This window comes from Bufo bufo, chromosome 2 (genome assembly GCF_905171765.1).
Source record: "Bufo bufo chromosome 2, aBufBuf1.1, whole genome shotgun sequence".
Classification (NCBI taxonomy): domain Eukaryota; kingdom Metazoa; phylum Chordata; class Amphibia; order Anura; family Bufonidae; genus Bufo; species Bufo bufo.
Genome location: NC_053390.1, coordinates 742,588,925 through 742,605,810, shown reverse-complemented (window position 1 = coordinate 742,605,810; position 16,886 = coordinate 742,588,925). Strand labels below are relative to the sequence as shown.

Sequence of the window (16,886 nt, the reverse complement as noted above, 5' to 3'; positions counted from 1 at the left end):
CATTTCTGGTTTGATAGCCTCGGCAGTAGTTTATATATGAGATCAGGGGCCGCAGTGAGCAAAGGCGACGGGCTTCGATGGAAATGCACCTAGCGATCAGGTCAGAAATGTCCACAGACTCCCATTTTTATAGTATAACACGGGGATATCCTTTATGGGGGGGGGGGGGGGTGATGCCTTTTATTCTATATCCCTTCTGCAACTACAACTCTTGGGGGCACATTTATTAAGACTGGCGTTTTAGACACCGATCTTAATAAGCCCCTGCACTAGCGGTGGATCGCCAAAGTTATGAAGAGTTCCGGCCTCCGCCAATTCTAAACGTAAGACAGCTTCCTAGCAGTCTTACGTTTAGACCATTTTCTATTACCTAACCCAGACATAGAAAATGATGAATGAGACAGGCCCCGCAACGCTCTCTTTTTTTTAGACCTGTGTGAGCGGGGAAGAAGTCGCAGATTCTGCCGCAACATGGCGGGTGACAGAATCTGCACCATATATATGCCACAAAAGTGACCCCCTTAATGTTTAATGGTACTGTAGGGAATTACCTGTTTAGCATTTGCACTCCCACGGCCTCAGGCTTTACTCTGGCCACTATGGGTAGCAGTCCAAGGGCCTTTTTACATGAACTAGCGGCGACTAACATTCGTAGACCCGTTGATGATTACTGTCCTGTGTCAATGTGATCCCCTAACCAACGGGCAAACACTTGTTCCTCGGGAGATGGCGTCTTTCATGTGGCTCCTATAATCATTAGACCTGTGTGCTGCCAACGAACAATTAGGGCTCATGCACACAAATGTATTATGTTTCCGTGTCCGTTCTGTTTTTTTGCAGCCCCTATGTGGAACATTCACTTCAATGGGGCCACATAAAAACGGAAATGACCCTGTGTGCATTCCGTTTCTGTATGTCTGTTCTGCAAAAAAAATCTAACATGTCCTATTATTGTCCGCATAACGGACAAGGATAGGACTGTTCTATTAGGGGCCAGCCGTTCCGTTCTGCAAAATACGGAACGCACACGGACGTCATTCGTATTTTTTGCGGATCCGTGTTTTTGCGGACCACAAAATACATGCGGTCGTGTGCATGAGCCCTTAATCTGTATGGGGATGAATAATCGTTGTAATGAGCGTTCACCCCATACAGAGAGCATGTGAATGCAGCTGAACGGGCAGGTAATGATTGGAAACGGATGGTTGGTTTCCGATCATTGCCCTGTGCATGTAAATGGGCCCTTAGAGACTGCAGATATTCAACTGTGGCCCCTGCAAAAAGGGTAAGACTAGGCTACTGCAAACAGAGAGTGGTCGCCGACCAGTGGAGCGAACCGGTGTAAGATGAAGCCGTCATAATAAGAGAGGAACATCAGAGGCAGAGGGAGTCCAAAGACTTAATAATGTGATTTATCCGTTTATACTGTACATATATGACATGTGAGTCATTCACCGTTCTCCATTCCTCCCATAGAAATCTCATCATAGTTGAAATGCAAAAACCACACCAGGTCCGACCATCCGTCTGAAAACTGCAAGGACTGGAGACACCACCGTTACTGCCTTCTCACCATGGATCCCATATCATTTACTGCCCCCAAAGCCCTGGCAGCGCCTGGCGTCGTCGTTCTGGAGTACAGACTTCAGCTGATCGGCTCCTTGACTCTCAATGCCTTCACCACAATGCCCATGTTACCTTGGGTGGTGGCAGAGGTCAAGAGGAAAAGCTTAGAGGGGTCCAAGGACTCCCCACCTGTCCGTCCTGTCCGGCTGTATGTGTCAGCCACCTGTATCTGCTGCGAGCCGGACCCCGGGGACAGCCAGCAGTGGGATCCTCTCATCTGCTCCAGCATCTTTGAACACAAGCCGCAGTTGGTCCAGAAACTGATACACAACAGTCAGGACCCCAATTATTTTGCCTGTCTCCTAAAGGAGGGAGACGTCCCACATCAGCAGAGCACATGCTATGTCTTTCGAGCTGCTGACCAAGACAAAGTAAGTGACCCTGCGCAAAGCTCCATGTAAGAGAGCACAGCCATGATCGTCAATCGTATTACGCCTCTCATTTTTAAAGTGGATATTCACTATAAAAGTTACAATGACCTTTCCTCTATTATTCCTACTAGAAGCTTATGGATGAATTGCTGGCAGTCTGCAATTGGGTATTATCGGTTGAGGGTGTGTCCCTGCACAGGCTGCACTGATTGGATAGTGTTTGACTGTGCAGGGGCATGGCCCAACTGGTAACACCCATCTGGACATTTATTACAGACTCCTTCTTGTAGGAATAACAGAGGAATGGCACAATACGGAATTGTTATTACATGGAGAATGCAAATAGTTACTAAAACAGACATGTCAGGAGAGGGGACAGGTCCCGTTTAATAAATTTTTTTTAGTTTATTGTTCTGTGTCCCTATTGTATGTAGAATAGTTTCTAACAGTCTTTTTCCATGAAGCTGATAACAAACGGAAAGGGTTTGGGGGGCGCGTTCCTGTATTGAATGCGGACGGGGCTTAACATTTCCTGTGATTTGTTTGTGAAGTATGAAATTAGTTGTGGATCTGATTAATTCACCGACACCTTAAAGGGGTTTTCTGAGACTTTAATACTAATGATCTATCCTGCGCTCCTGTGAGTGCCGCAGCCTTCTCTCTGCTTTTCCTAGGCCGAATGACAACACGTTCATCAGTTATGTGGCCTAGGAGCAGCTCAGCCCCAAAAAAGTGAATGGTGCTGAGCTGCAATACCAAGCACAGCCACTATACAATGTACGGCGCTGTGCTTGGTGAGCTGCGAGAAGGCCAGTGCCTTCTCAAAACAGCTGATCGTCGGTGGTCCCGGGTGCTGGACCCCTACTGATCAGATACTGATGACCTATCCAGAGGATAGGTCATCAGTAAAAATAAATAAATCCCTCTGTAAACCCCTTTAAATCCCTCTGCAGACCTGACATAAATGTTCAAAATGCATAAATATCAATCTGCATTTATTCATTATTCAGACTTTTTTTATATAAATAAGGTATTATTGTGTGAATAAGTCTACCTATCTTGGGTAAGTTAACTGCCATAAGTAAACTCAGTATAAACCATAATAAGATCAAGCAGCATCATCTGGCCTGCTTGATGATGGTTTCCATGGAACAACTGATTTTTCTGTACATTACACAGAATAAAATCAGACTACTATTCTATATAGCCAATGTAAACCTATGGTAGAGCAAAGGCTAGGGAGCCAGTGTTTAAATTATTGATTTACTTGTATTTTGGGCTAAGAAGAAAAAACTTTTTTGTAATAGTTTTCATTTATCAATTTTGCACTGTTTGGATTCTGCAGCTTTTATGTATCCCAGTACATAGCCAGCTGTAGAAAGCTATCCTGTGATAAATCCAGCAGACTGGCTGTGCACGGCCCTTCTCTCTCCTCTCCTTTAATGATTTTCTAAGGCGACCAAATCAAAGTTCAACTAACAAAGTTCAATCAGATCAATCAGCAGAGGAGAGAGAAGGTCTGGAGACTGAGCTCGGCTGACAGAGTTCACTGTGAGCAGCATCCTGTTCTGCAGCTGCTGTGTGCTGCAATACATAGAAGCTGCAGAAGCCAAACTGTGCAAAATGACACAGAAAATTACAAAAATGTTTTAGCCCAAAATACATGTAGATTAGTAAAAAAACTAAATACCTCCAACATTGTCCATAGGCTATAACTCGTAAAACTTACCTCCAGTTGTTGAAAAACTGAGTTTTAGCAAACCGACCCCAAAGAAAAGAACCATTGATGTATGTTTATGAAGCATAGGAAGTTTTCTATTACTGGAGGTACAGAAATATACCTAATGTGAACACAACAGTAAATATTACTATTACTAGCTTCTGTTCTGGGCAGTAGTCACATGACCATGTCCATGCAGCACCTCCTGTTTTCCTGTGATGTTATGTCCATACATGAGCAGTGATAGGGGAGTGTCTATGTAACTGGTGGGAGGAGCTATAAACTAGCTGGGGTTGTTAGAGGCAGTGATAGGGGAGTGTCTATGTAACTGGTGGGAGGAGCTATAAACTAGCTGGGGGTTGTTAGAGGCAGTGATAGGGGAGTGTCTATGTAACTGGTGGGAGGAGCTATAAACTAGCTGGGGGTTGTTAGAGGCAGTGATAGGGGAGTGTCTATGTAACTGGTGGGAGGAGCTATAAACTAGCTGGGGGTTGTTAGAGGCAGTGATAGGGGAGTGTCTATGTAACTGGTGGGAGGAGCTATAAACTAGATGGATGTTAGGGGCGGTGCTGGAGCTGTGGCAGAAAAAGAAGTGCATCATGGGTTTGGTTGGCTACAGAAACAGGAAGTGCTACATACAGGATGGAAACCAACCAGAGGGATTGGTTTACATGGAACTAACGAGTCTGGAGTGTAAATACTGAAAAAAAGCATGGGGTAAGATGTACATGAGGTAATCAACGGCATGAGGGTATCTCTTAAAAAATCATAGTAATCCAGTTGTGTCACTTCAGTAAGTGGCATTTATCATGTAGGAAAAGTAACACAGCCCCTTTAAGGTTTGGCTTAAATCCCATTTAGCCATTACAACTGTAGTCACCTGCGGACTGGCCAATGTCCTGAGATGTCAGGCTGGTCCACATATCCTGCAGGAAAGTACAGCTGTCTGTCCAGAGACAGAGATACGTCATTACTGTCTCCACCTTCCTGATTGACGGTGCTCAAGGAGGGCTGTAGAATCCCATTAGATGCCCCAATTTTACCAACTAAACGTTGGTATGTATAATGTCATAATATAGAGCCATCAGTCAGGACATACATCTTCTGCGTAATGCTCCTTTATTGTATGACATTGCACTATTCCAAATCAATGTAGAAATCTGGTGTTCTATTTTATTTTGACATATGTTCCTGACGCCTACGTGGTTTTTTATGTCCAGGTGCAGGGAGGACAGTAGACGCGTCCATTGTTATTCCAGTGCGGTTGTTTATTAGCTTCTGAGCAATGTGAGAAGCATGGTCCTCTGCTATATGAGCCACTACAGACTTGGCATTCCTCTGGATGAATGTGATGTATTTTTAACTGGGGAACGTTCAATCCCCCCCTTCAGTGTCTGGGAAAAATAAACCACAAGGGGCACATTTCATCAGAGGAGATCCCAAAGTTCATGTCAACATATATCAAGCTTGTATGTGACTTCAAGGCCTACTAACTTCATAACTACTCATAATCTCTATCCAGAAATCCATGAGGAGGCGCTGATGAGCCTGTACCTTTCTCCACATACAAGCAGCTGATCTGGAGAAAGGGCGTAGTAGATAACTTATAACACCCCACTTTCTTATAGACTACTTTCTACTCTGGTGGGTCTAGAACAGGAGTCAGCAACCTCCAGCACTCCAGCTGTTCTGAAACTACAACTCCTAGTATGCCCACTGGTTTGGCTGTTCTTTGAACTCCCACAGAATTGAATGGAGCATGCTGGGAGTTGTACTTTCACAACAGCTGACGTGCCTGAGGATGCTAACCCTTTGGTCTAGGAGACAGACACAGGGGTTTGGAAGTCTTAGTAATAGACATTACATTTTGGTGGGCAGGTAGTTGTCAGTAGCAAAGGTTATAATCAGTACTGCTACAGGGCCCAAGGGGGAGGAGGGGAAGGGGAAGAAAACACAGAATTTTCATGCAGCTACCACTAGAGGGAGCTCAGTGCAAACAGAATATTTCAGCTTCCATTCCAGTAAATGGTAACTGTATAGATTCCTATGCACTGAGCTCCCCTTAGTGGTGGCTATAGGCAGCCAGCTTTGTACTAGAAGGGAAGCAGTGATTTGCCAATGTATTTATGCCAGTTGTGTGGTATAAATATTTTGAAAATTACAGAGTTTAGAATAAGTGCCATATTTATAACACACCTATTCCACTTTTTCAGACACAGAAGTCATAGTCACATAGAAGAGGTGGAGGATGATTTAAAAAAAAAAAACATTTAAATTAAAAATTTTTCCACTTAATTAACCCCTTAAGGACTCAGCCCTATTTCACCTTAAAGGGGTTATCCCATCATAATGATCACTGTTAAATCTGTTAATGATTTGACAGTGATCATTTTTGTAAATATACTTTATTAACAAATTCCCACCGATTAGGATAAAATTCATCCCCACTTACCTTATTGTTGTGACTCGGTCTCCCCTGGTTACGACCACCGCTCTTCTGCAAAATCCCGATGGTCGCGCTTGCCCAGAAGACTCCTTCTTTTCTCCCGGCCGGGCCACTCGCTGTCCTGAACGCGCACGCTGCCGCGCATGCGCGACGGTGACTTCTTCCCGGCCAGAATAGTACAGAGCTGCGAACGCGCACGCCGGCTCTGTACTATACTGGCCAGAAATAAGTCACATTGCGCATGCGCGTTCAGTCCAGCACGCGGCCCGGCCGGGAGAAGACTTCAATCAAGATGAAGCCCGCCCCCAGCCAGAATCCAGGAAGTGAACGCGCGGTGGCAGCAGGTAAGTATAAAAACGCAAAGTGGGATAACCCCTTTAACGGACTTTGCATTTTTTGCAAATCTGACCAGTGTCACTTTAAATTCTGATAACTTTAAAACGCTTTGACTTATCCAGGCCATTCTGAGATTGTTTTTTTCGTCACATATTGTACTTCATGACACTGGTAAAATGAAGTTAAAAAAAATTCATTTTTATTTATAAAAAAATACCAAATTTACCAAAAATTTGTAAAAAATTGAAAATTTCCAAGTTTCAATTTCTCTACTTCTATAATACATAGTAATACCTCCAAAAATAGTTATTATTTTACATTCCCCATATGTCTACTTCATGTTTGGATCATTTTGGGAATTATATTTAATTTTTTGGGGATGTTACAAGGCTTAGAAGTTTAATATAATTTTTTTTCCAGTTACAAAGCAAGTGTTAACAGCCAAACCAAACTCAATATTTATGGCCCTGATTCTGTAGTTTACAGAAACACCCCATATGTGGTCATAAACAGCTGTACGGGCACACGGCAGGGCGCAGAAGGAAAGGAATGCCATACGGTTTTTGGAAGGCAGATTTTGCTGGACTATTTTTTTTGACACCATGTCCCATTTGAAGCCCCCCTGATGCACCCCTAGAGTAGAAACTCCAAAAAAGTGGCCCCATTTTAGAAACTACGGGATAGGGTGGCAGTATTGTTGGTACTAGTTTAGGGTACATATGATTTTTGGTTGCTCTATATTACACTTTTTGTGAGGCAAGATAACAAGAAATAGCTGTTTTGGCAGTGGCACCGTTTTTATTTTTTGTTATTTACAACATTCATATGACAGGTTAGATCATGTGATATTTTTATAGACCAGGTTGTCACGGATGCGGCGATACCTAATATGTATACTTTTTTTTTATTTATGTAAGTTTTACACAATGATTTCATTTTTGAAGCAAAAAAAATCATGTTTTAGTGTTTCCATAGTCTGAGAGCCATTTTTTTTTTCAGTTTTTGGGCGATTACCTTGGGTAGGGTATAATTTTTGTGGGATGAGATGACGGTTTTATTGGCACTATTTTGGGGTGCGTGTGACTTTTTGATCACTTGCTATTACAATTTTTGTGATGTAAGGTGACAAAAAATGGTTTATTTAGCACAGTTTTTATTTGAAATTTTTTACGGTGTTCATCTGAGGGGTTAGGTCATGTGATATTTTTATAGAGCCGGTCGATACGGACGCAGAGATACCTAATATGTATACTTTTATTTTATTTATGTAAGTTTTACACAATGATTTCACTTTTGAAGCAAAAAAAATAATGTTTTAGTGTTTCCATAGTCTGAGAGCCATAATTTTTTCAGTTTTTGGGCGATTACCTTGGGTAGGGTATGATTTTTGCGGGATGAGATGACGGTTTTATTGGCACTATTTTGGGGTGCGTGAGACTTTTTGATCGCTTGCTATTACACTTTTTATGGTGTAAGGTGCCAAAAAATTGTTTATTTAGCACAGTTTTTATTTTTTATTTTTTACGGTGTTCATCTGAGGGGTTAGGTCATGTGATATGTTTATAGAGCCAGTCGATACAGTATATATCTATTTTTTACCAATTTCTTTTAACTTTATTTGGGGAAAATGACGTTTTTGTTTATTTTCACTTGAAACTTTAAATTTTTTAATTTTTTCAACTTTTTTTCACTTTATTTTTTGTCCCACTTTGGGACTTAAACTTTTGGGGGTCTAATCCTTTACAATGCATTCCAATACTTCTGTATTGGAATGCATTGGCTGTATGAGTAATACTGTGTGTATTACTCATACAACTTCCGGCGGGCGGTGGTGATCGGAATTTTACATGACATACCGGTACGTCATGGGTACTTAAGGGGTTAAAGGCTGTATACACCTCTGTGACCTAATAAACAGTCATTATAGCCCAATTCTTATCTTACTGGTAAGAATGTGGCTTATGGTGGGTTTAGACAGGGCGAGGAGCAGATGATTATCGGGAAGGAAGCGTTCCCTCTCGACAACTGGCTGCTCGTTCAGTGAAGGTGAAAAGCAATATTTACATGCACCTCCATGGTATGGGAATAGCAGATTGCTATTTAGAAACAATAATCTGCTGCCAAGAAATGATAATTTACTTGCAAGCACTAACCGCAGTTTCAATCAAATGAATAAGTAAGGCTACATTTACACTAGCGTTACTATTTTCTGGTATTGAGATCCGTCATAGGATCTCTAATGCCGGAGGAAAAAATGCTTCCGTTTTGTCCCCATTCATTGTCAATGGGGACAAAACGTAACTGAACAGAACAGAATGCTCCAAAATGCCTTCTGTTCCGTTTGGTTGCATCCCCATACTGGAGAGCAGTTTTCTTTCCGTCATGGGATGCGGAGCAAGACAGTCAATGGGGACGGATCCGTTTAAATCTGATACTATCTGTCACGTTCGGGTGTGGGAGGGAAACACCACACCGAACATAGGAGGGAAAGGGAATAAGGCCTGGAAACTAGGGAAAGGAGATGGACACCTCCTAGTAAAACCCTAATCAAAGTCCTGACTAACTACCAGTATAAACAGACCCCAGAGGTAGTACCTAGTGTCCTAACTCACCCCATAGGACCCTGGTACTAATGTCAGGACTGAGACAACCTGTTCCTGCAAATAGAAGGACGAACAGGAGTCTCCCTCAGCCTTAATACAAATGACAGGGAAATGTAACACACAAAATAACCCAAACAAAATACAAAAGGGAAAGAAAACACTAAACTTCAAGTGGCTATGGCAGCACCAGGAACTCAGCCGAGATCCACACACCAGCTATCCACAGCATAGTGCGAGAAACAACAATAAATAGAGAAGTTTAAATGACTATAATAGCCACACCTGGGGAAAGAAGGTGTGGCAAGCAGTGATGGCCAGTTTGCCGTGTTCGCCCGCGAACACATGCGGGCTGCCATCTTAACTCACAAGTCGGGCTTACCTGTGCATAGCCGGACTTGTGAGTTAAGATGGCAGCCCGCATGTGTTCGTGGGCAAACACGGCGAACTGGCCATCACTGGTGGCAAGCACCAGAAACAACACAGATGTCATTTGATCCAAACGGAAAACATGTCATATCAAACCACGTGTTGCCAGTCTCACCGATCTCCTGCCACCTGTCGCGGGAACGTCAGTGACACTATCTGACACAATATAAAATGGATCCGCCCCCATTGACTTTCAATGGAGTTCATGACAGATCCGTCTTGGCTATGTTAAAGATAATATAACCAGATCCGTTCACAACAGATGCAGACAGTTTAGTAACAAAAGCGTTTTTGCTGAGCCCTGCCAGATCCTGCAAAAACGCTAGTGTGAAAGTAGCCTATAATGCAATCGTTAAAACAAAATTGCCCTGAAAAGTGTACATAGCCTTTAAGGACAAAAAAAACAAATTCATCAGAAACCTGGGGCATTGCACTGGGAGTAATTGTCGCACATGTAGTGGGAAACTGGGTGGGGCAGAGGTCCTATAGTAAGTTTTACTATGGGGACCTATGAGATCTGTGTATGCCTCTGGTTATAATTATAATTGATCAAGAACTTTTTTTTATAATGTACTCCTGTTTGTCAAAATTTACGGTTTACTTGGGATACGAAGCAAGAGAAAATGATGTATTGTATAATGGGTAATCAGGGTAGCTTGACCACTTTTTTGGAACGTCAACAAGAACTTGGTTTTAGGGATGAGTGAAGCTAGCTTCGGATCCTAGATCTGAAGTCACTTTGCTCAAAACTTTGGTTTAATGTTGTACAGAGATCTGTCTCCATACAGCATTAAAATGTATGATCTCCGACCAGACGAAGTCAGTTGTTCCCGAAGTCACCGAAATCGGTTCTGACTGGTACCTTGGAACTGAAGCCAAGTTTGGATCCAAGTTTTAAAATGTCTTTTTTTTTTTCAGTTTAAAAATCAAATACCGAAGTTATTCGCCGAAGTTCCGTGAGACTTCTGGAATAACTGACTTCGCCTCACCGGAGACCATACATTTTTATGCTGTACGGAGACAGATCTCGGTACAGCATTAGACCAAAGTTTCGAGCGAAGCGACTTCGGATCTACGATTGATTTATAATATTTCATTATTTTTAGATATATTTTTCACTTAAAGAGGACCTGTCACCTCTCCTGACATGTCTATTTTTAGTAAATACTTGTATACCCCATGTAAAAAAATCTTTTATTAGAGCTAAACATTATGCCATTCCTCTATTATTTCTCCTTGAAATGTATAAATGCATTAACAACTGTCTGTTACCCTTGTCAAAGGGATGTGTGCCTACACAATCTGATACTGCCAGCGCTGACCGGACTACGTGAGACCACCGTGTTGCGACTGTTAACACCCAACTGTTAATATACTCATACAGTGTTAGGAGAAATAGGAAACAGGAAACAGAGGAACGGGACAACAAATAATTCTAAGAATCGTAACTAGAACTGACTGGGCCCCACAGCACATATTTGAACGAGGTTCCCCCTTGGTCCTCTTAATACAAAACCCCCAAAAAAACCACTCACCTCTCTTCTCCTGCTGCGGCCGCCTCTGCTCTTCGTGCAGCCCTGTGTCTAGGCACGCTGTAATTGTGACCTGACGTCACACAGCATCAGATCAGGTCATAGTGCGCTCCTACGCACACCAAGTCTGTCCTGAAGATGTGCGCTGCCAGGACTTAGTTCAGTGCAGGCGTCTCGAAAAGGAAGACAGGGAGCGGTGAGCAATACCAATGCTAGGACTAGAAGTACCATAGTCACTGCTCCTTGGGCCCTGAAAATAAATCCATTTGTCCTCCTCGGGGCCCCTTTCTAAGTTCAGGCCCCGTAGTAGCCGCAGCCCCTGATTCCATGGTAGCTACGTTCCTGCAAAAGCAGAGGAGAGGTGACAGGTTCTTTATTTTGCATCAAAAACTGGTGCACAGCATTAATAAATGCCCACTAAACCGAGCCCACCTTCCAGCAGAACAGGCAAGTTATTCTTTTTGCCATAAATATGCAATAAATGTGTCCATGTGAAAACTAACCTTAGGAAAAATAGGCCTCTATTTCTACATGCTGATTTGCCTGTTGAGCAACGGAGGGTGCAAGAGATTAGTTGCAGCAGAGATAGTTTTGGTACCGGAAGTCTCCATTTCATGATATTAGGCTACTTTCACACTTGCGGCAGGACGGATCCAACAGGCTGTTCACCATGTCGGATCCGTCCTGTGGCTGTTTCGCCGTGCCGCCAGACCGCCACTCCGTCCCCATTGACTATAATGGGGACGGGGGCGGAGCTCCGGCGCAGCACAGCGGTGCACGGCGAAAGGCCGCCGGACTAAAATTACTGCATGTCAGGCTTTTTAGTCCGGCGGCTTTCGCCGTGCTGCGCCGGAGCTCCGTGTATATTACTTATAATACCTGACTATTATTGTGTCAGGAAAGAATATATAAGATGTGGAGTGCATTACTAATCTGATTGTCTGATGACAGGGGCGTACACAAAGTAACATAGTAACATAGTACATAAGGCCGAAAAAAGACATTTGTCCATCCAGTTCAGCCTGTCATCCTACAAGTTGATCCAGAGGAAGGCAAAAAAACCCTGTGAGGTAGAAGCCAATTTTCCTCACTTTAGGGGAATAAAAAATTCCTTCCCGACTCCAATCAGGCAATCAGAATAACTCCCTGGATCAACGACCCCTCTCTAGTAGCTATAGCCTGTAATATTATTACACTCCAGAAATACATCCAGGCCCCTCTTGAATTCCTTTATTGTACTCACCATCACCACCTCCTCAGGCAGAGAGTTCCATAGTCTCACTGCTCTTACCGTAAAGAACCCTTTTCTATGTTTGTGTACAAACCTTCTTTCCTCCAAACGCAGAGGATGTCCCCTCGTCACAGTCACAGTCCTGGGGATAAATAGATGATGGGATAGATCTCTGTACTGCCCCCTGATATATTTATACATAGTAATTAGATCTCCCCTCAGTCGTCTTTTTTCTAACGTGAATAACCCTAATTTTGATAATCTTTCAGGGTACTGTAGTTGCCCCATTCCAGTTATTACTTTAGTTGCCCTCCTCTGGACCCTCTCCAGCTCTGCTATGTCTGCCTTGTTTACAGGAGCCCAGAACTGTACACAGTACTCCATGTGTGGTCTGACCAGTGATTTGTAAAGTAGTAGGAATATGTTCTCATCACGGGCATCTATGCCCCTTTTGATGCAACCCATTATCTTATTGGCCTTGGCAGCCGCTGCCTGACACTGTTTTTTGCAGCTTAGTTTGCTGTTTATTAAAATTCCTAGATCCTTTTCCATGTCAGTGTTACCGAGTGTTTTACCATTTAGTATGTACGGGTGACTTGCATTATTCCTTCCCATGTGCATAACTTTACATTTCTCAGTGTTAAACCTCATCTGCCACTTATCTGCCCAAGCCTCCAATCTATCCAGATCCCTCTGTAGTAGTATACTGTCCTCTTCAGTGTTAATTACTTTACACAGTTTAGTGTCATCTGCGAAAATTGATATTTTACTATGCAAGCCTTCTACAAGATCATTAATAAATATATTGAAGAGAATAGGGCCCAATACTGACCCCTGAGGTACTCCACTAGTGACAGTGACCCAATCTGAGTATGTACCGTTAATAACCACCCTCTGTTTTCTATCATTGAGCCAGTTACTTACCCACTTACAGACGTTTTCTCCGAGTCCGAGCATTCTCATTTTATATACTAACCTTTTATGTGGTACAGTGTCAAATGCTTTGGAGAAGTCCAGATACACGACATCCATTGATTCGCCGCTGTCAAGTCTAGTACTTACCTCCTCATAGAAACTGATTAAATTAGTTTGACATGACCGATCCCTCACGAAGCCATGCTGATATGGCGTTATTTGCTTATTTCCCATAAGATGCTCTAACATAGCATCTCTCAGAAAACCTTCAAACAGTTTACCCACAACAGATGTTAAACTTACCGGCCTATAGTTTCCAGGCTCTGTTTTTGGACCCTTTTTGAATATTGGCACCACATTTGCCATGCGCCAATCCTGTGGGACATTCCCTGTCAGTACAGAGTCCGCAAATATCAGAAATAAGGGTCTGGCTATGACATTACTTAATTCCCTTAGGATACAGGGGTGTATGCCATCCGGTCCTGGCGATTTGTCTATTTTGATTTTTTTAAGTCGCTGTTGTACTTCTTCCTGGGTCAGACAGGACACTTTTAATGGCGAATTTATTTCAGCATTCAGCATTTCATCTGACAATTTATTTTCCTCAGTGAATACATTGGAGAAAAAAATATTTAACAGCTTTGCTTTCTCCTCGTCGCTCGCTGCGACTCCCCCCTCATTACTCTTTAAAGGGCCGACACCTTCAGATTTATACTTTTTAACATTTATATAATTGAAGAACATTTTAGGGTTAGTTTTACTCTGTTTGGCAATGAATCTCTCGGTCTCTAGTTTGGCCGCTTTTATTTGTTTTTTACATGTTCTGTTTTTTTCCTTATAGTTTTTCAGTGCTTCCGTGCTACCCTCCTGTTTTAGGGTTTTATATGCTTTCTTTTTGTCATTTATTGCTTTCTTTACAGTTCTGTTTATCCACATTGGTTTCTTTTTGTTCCTTAACCTTTTATTCCCATACGGTATGTACCTCTCACAATGAGATTTTAGGATGTTTTTAAAGATATCCCATTTTTTGGCTGTATTTTTATTTTTGAGGACTTTGTCCCAGTTAGTTAGACCTATGGCCTCTCTTAGTTGGCTAAATTTAGCTTTTTTGAAGTTTGGTATTTTTGTTTCTCCCTGTAGAAACGCTATTTTGAATGATAATTGGAAGGTTATTACTTTATGGTCACTATTTCCCAGGTGAGCGTTATGTGGTTGAAGGGGTTGTTTGAGACTGGATAAAAGTTATCAGAGGCCTGGAAATGGTGTACAAAAAGAAAAAAAAAGCCACTCAACTTGTCAAAAAGCTCTGGTTTCAGTGTCTGTCTCTACTGCTTCTGATCCCCACCAGAATCGTAATATGCCATCTACATTCACCTAACCAATGCCGGCCAATCCATGGCTTCAGCTGTATGTGTGCTTCTCTGTTGTGGGGTTTCGCTCTGGTAGATAGGGTAAGCGGACGCAGTACAGAGGCAAAAGACAAGTTCTTAACGCAAAACTTCAGGGTTTATTCACACTTGAGGCCAATGCACAAAACAATGTGTTAGTTTGCAGTCTTGGTGTTTACTTCACACACAATGGAAAGTTCATATAAGACAAGTCACCTTGATGTCAGTTCCACGGCAGGCTTTAGGGGGCCTGTTCCCTCGGCCCATGGGTCTCAGCCCTCCAACCTGGCACCAAGCCTCAGATCCTGCTGCTGAATCCAGCTGCCTAATTAAGGACAGCCAGGTGCTGCCAAAAACCCAAATCGGCAATTAAAATCCAGTCCGGTATTTGACCCCACCTGGCTGCAAATCAGCCCAGCAGCACATGCTGGGAGGAAAATACCTGTTTTCCCAGACCATTCCCCTCACTGTGTCACACTGAATATACACAGCCTGCGTAAGGCTACTTTCACACTAGCGTTCAGGGTTCCGGATCCGTAGAGCCCCAATGCATTCTGAGTGGATGCGGATCCGCTCAGAATGCATCAGGATGGCTCAGTTTGACCTCCGTTCCGCTCAGCAGGCGGACACCCGAACGCAGCTTGCAGCGTTCGGGTGTCCGCCTGGCCGTGCGGAGCCAAACGGATCCGTCCTGAATTACAATGTAAGTCAATGGGGACGGATCCGTATGAAGTTGACACAATATGGTGCAATTTCAAACGGATCTGTCCCCCATTCACTTTCAATGTAAAGTCTGGATGGATCCGTCTTAACAACTTTCACACTTAGAATTTTTTCTGAAAGATAATGCAGACGGATCCGTTCTGAACGAATCCCAACGTTTGCATTATAGGAGCGGATCCATCTGTGCAGATACCAGACGGATCCGCTCTGAACGCAGGTGTGAAAGTAGCCTAAAATGTGTGAATTTGTCTCAATGGCACTCACTAATTCTCTATTAAATGTGTTGTCCACCTCTTAAAAAAAATAAATTAACACATGGAGCGGCAGTTGCAGGGAGAGCAGAGCCTCTAGGTGTAACGGCAACGCCCCCTGTTGCTCCTAGAGGCTCCTTTGCATATATTAAAACTTCCTTTTTCTCAGCAATGCGGGCACATATGAACATGGGACCAACACAGATGTCTTCAGCTGCCAAGCGCACATATAACAGGTCAGCCAGTGTCATAGGGACAAATCTGCTGACAGATGCCGTTTAATGATGGGATCAGCTCATATATACGTCAGCTAGGAGTATGTGACCCTGTGATGATACTACAACTAATACAGTTCATTGATCCCCTGAAATGAACCCCTTACTGTGTCCTGCAGTCGGCACATGGGGTGCATGTTCCCCATATAGGAGCTATATCATAAATCCTGAATCCTAGTCCTAGATGATCTCCTAATTACAGCAAATTCCGCTTCTGAGGTCACTGGTACTTCCTCCTTTAATACAAGGTTGGACCTTAGTGACATGTACAGTGTAAGGCTACTTTCACATTAACGTCAACCTTCTCCGGCAGGCTGTTCCGGCGGGTGACATGTCGTAGTTTTATTCCGTCTCTCGGCATTATAGTAAGGCCTCATGCACACGACCGTTGTGTGCATCCGTGGCCGTTGTGCCGTTTTCCGTTTTTTTTCGCGGACCCATTGACTTTCAATGGGTCCGTGGAAAAATGGGAAAATGCACCGTTTTGCAGCCGCCTCCGTGATCCGTGTTTCCTGTCCGTCAAAAAAAGAAGACCTGTCCTATTTTTTTGACGGACAACGGTTCACGTACCCATTCAAGTCAATGGGTCCGTGAAAGAACACGGATGAACACAAGATTGGCATCCGCGTCCGTGATCCGTGGCCGTAGGTTACTTTCATACAGACGGATCCGAAGATCCGTCTGCATAAAAGCTTTTTTAGAGATGAGTTTTCATGTATATATTACAGTATATTCTAACACAGAGGCGTTCCCATAGTGATGGGGACGCTTCTAGTTAGAATATACTACGAACTGTGTACATGACTGCCCCCTGCTGCCTGGCAGCACCCGATCTCTTACAGGGGGCTGTGATCCGCACAATTAACCCCTCAGGTGCTGCACCTGAGGGGTTAATTGTGCATATCATAGCCCCCTATAAGAGATCAGGGGCTGCCAGGCAGCAGGGGGCAGACCCCCCTCCCTCCCCAGTTTGAATATCATTGGTGGCCAGTGTGCGGCCCCCCCCCCCCCTATTGTAATATCATTGGTGGCCAGTGTGTGGC

General features: G+C 43.4%; 1 protein-coding gene across 5 annotated transcripts in view; it reads left to right on the top strand.

Moving 5' to 3' along the window:
- Positions 1-16,886, top strand: part of TBC1D1 (TBC1 domain family member 1) — a 212,293-nt gene that overhangs the window by 3,532 nt on the left and 191,875 nt on the right. For 4 of the 5 annotated variants that reach the window (XM_040418994.1, XM_040418995.1, XM_040418993.1 and 1 more), the window contains exon 2: positions 1,477-1,997. In XM_040418994.1, coding sequence (XP_040274928.1) covers positions 1,575-1,997 — 423 coding nt within the window. In that variant the 5' untranslated portion in view covers positions 1,477-1,574. Of the gene's footprint in view, positions 1-49; positions 101-1,476; positions 1,998-16,886 lie in introns of those variants that run through there. The other variant, XM_040418992.1, reaches the window with a different exon arrangement.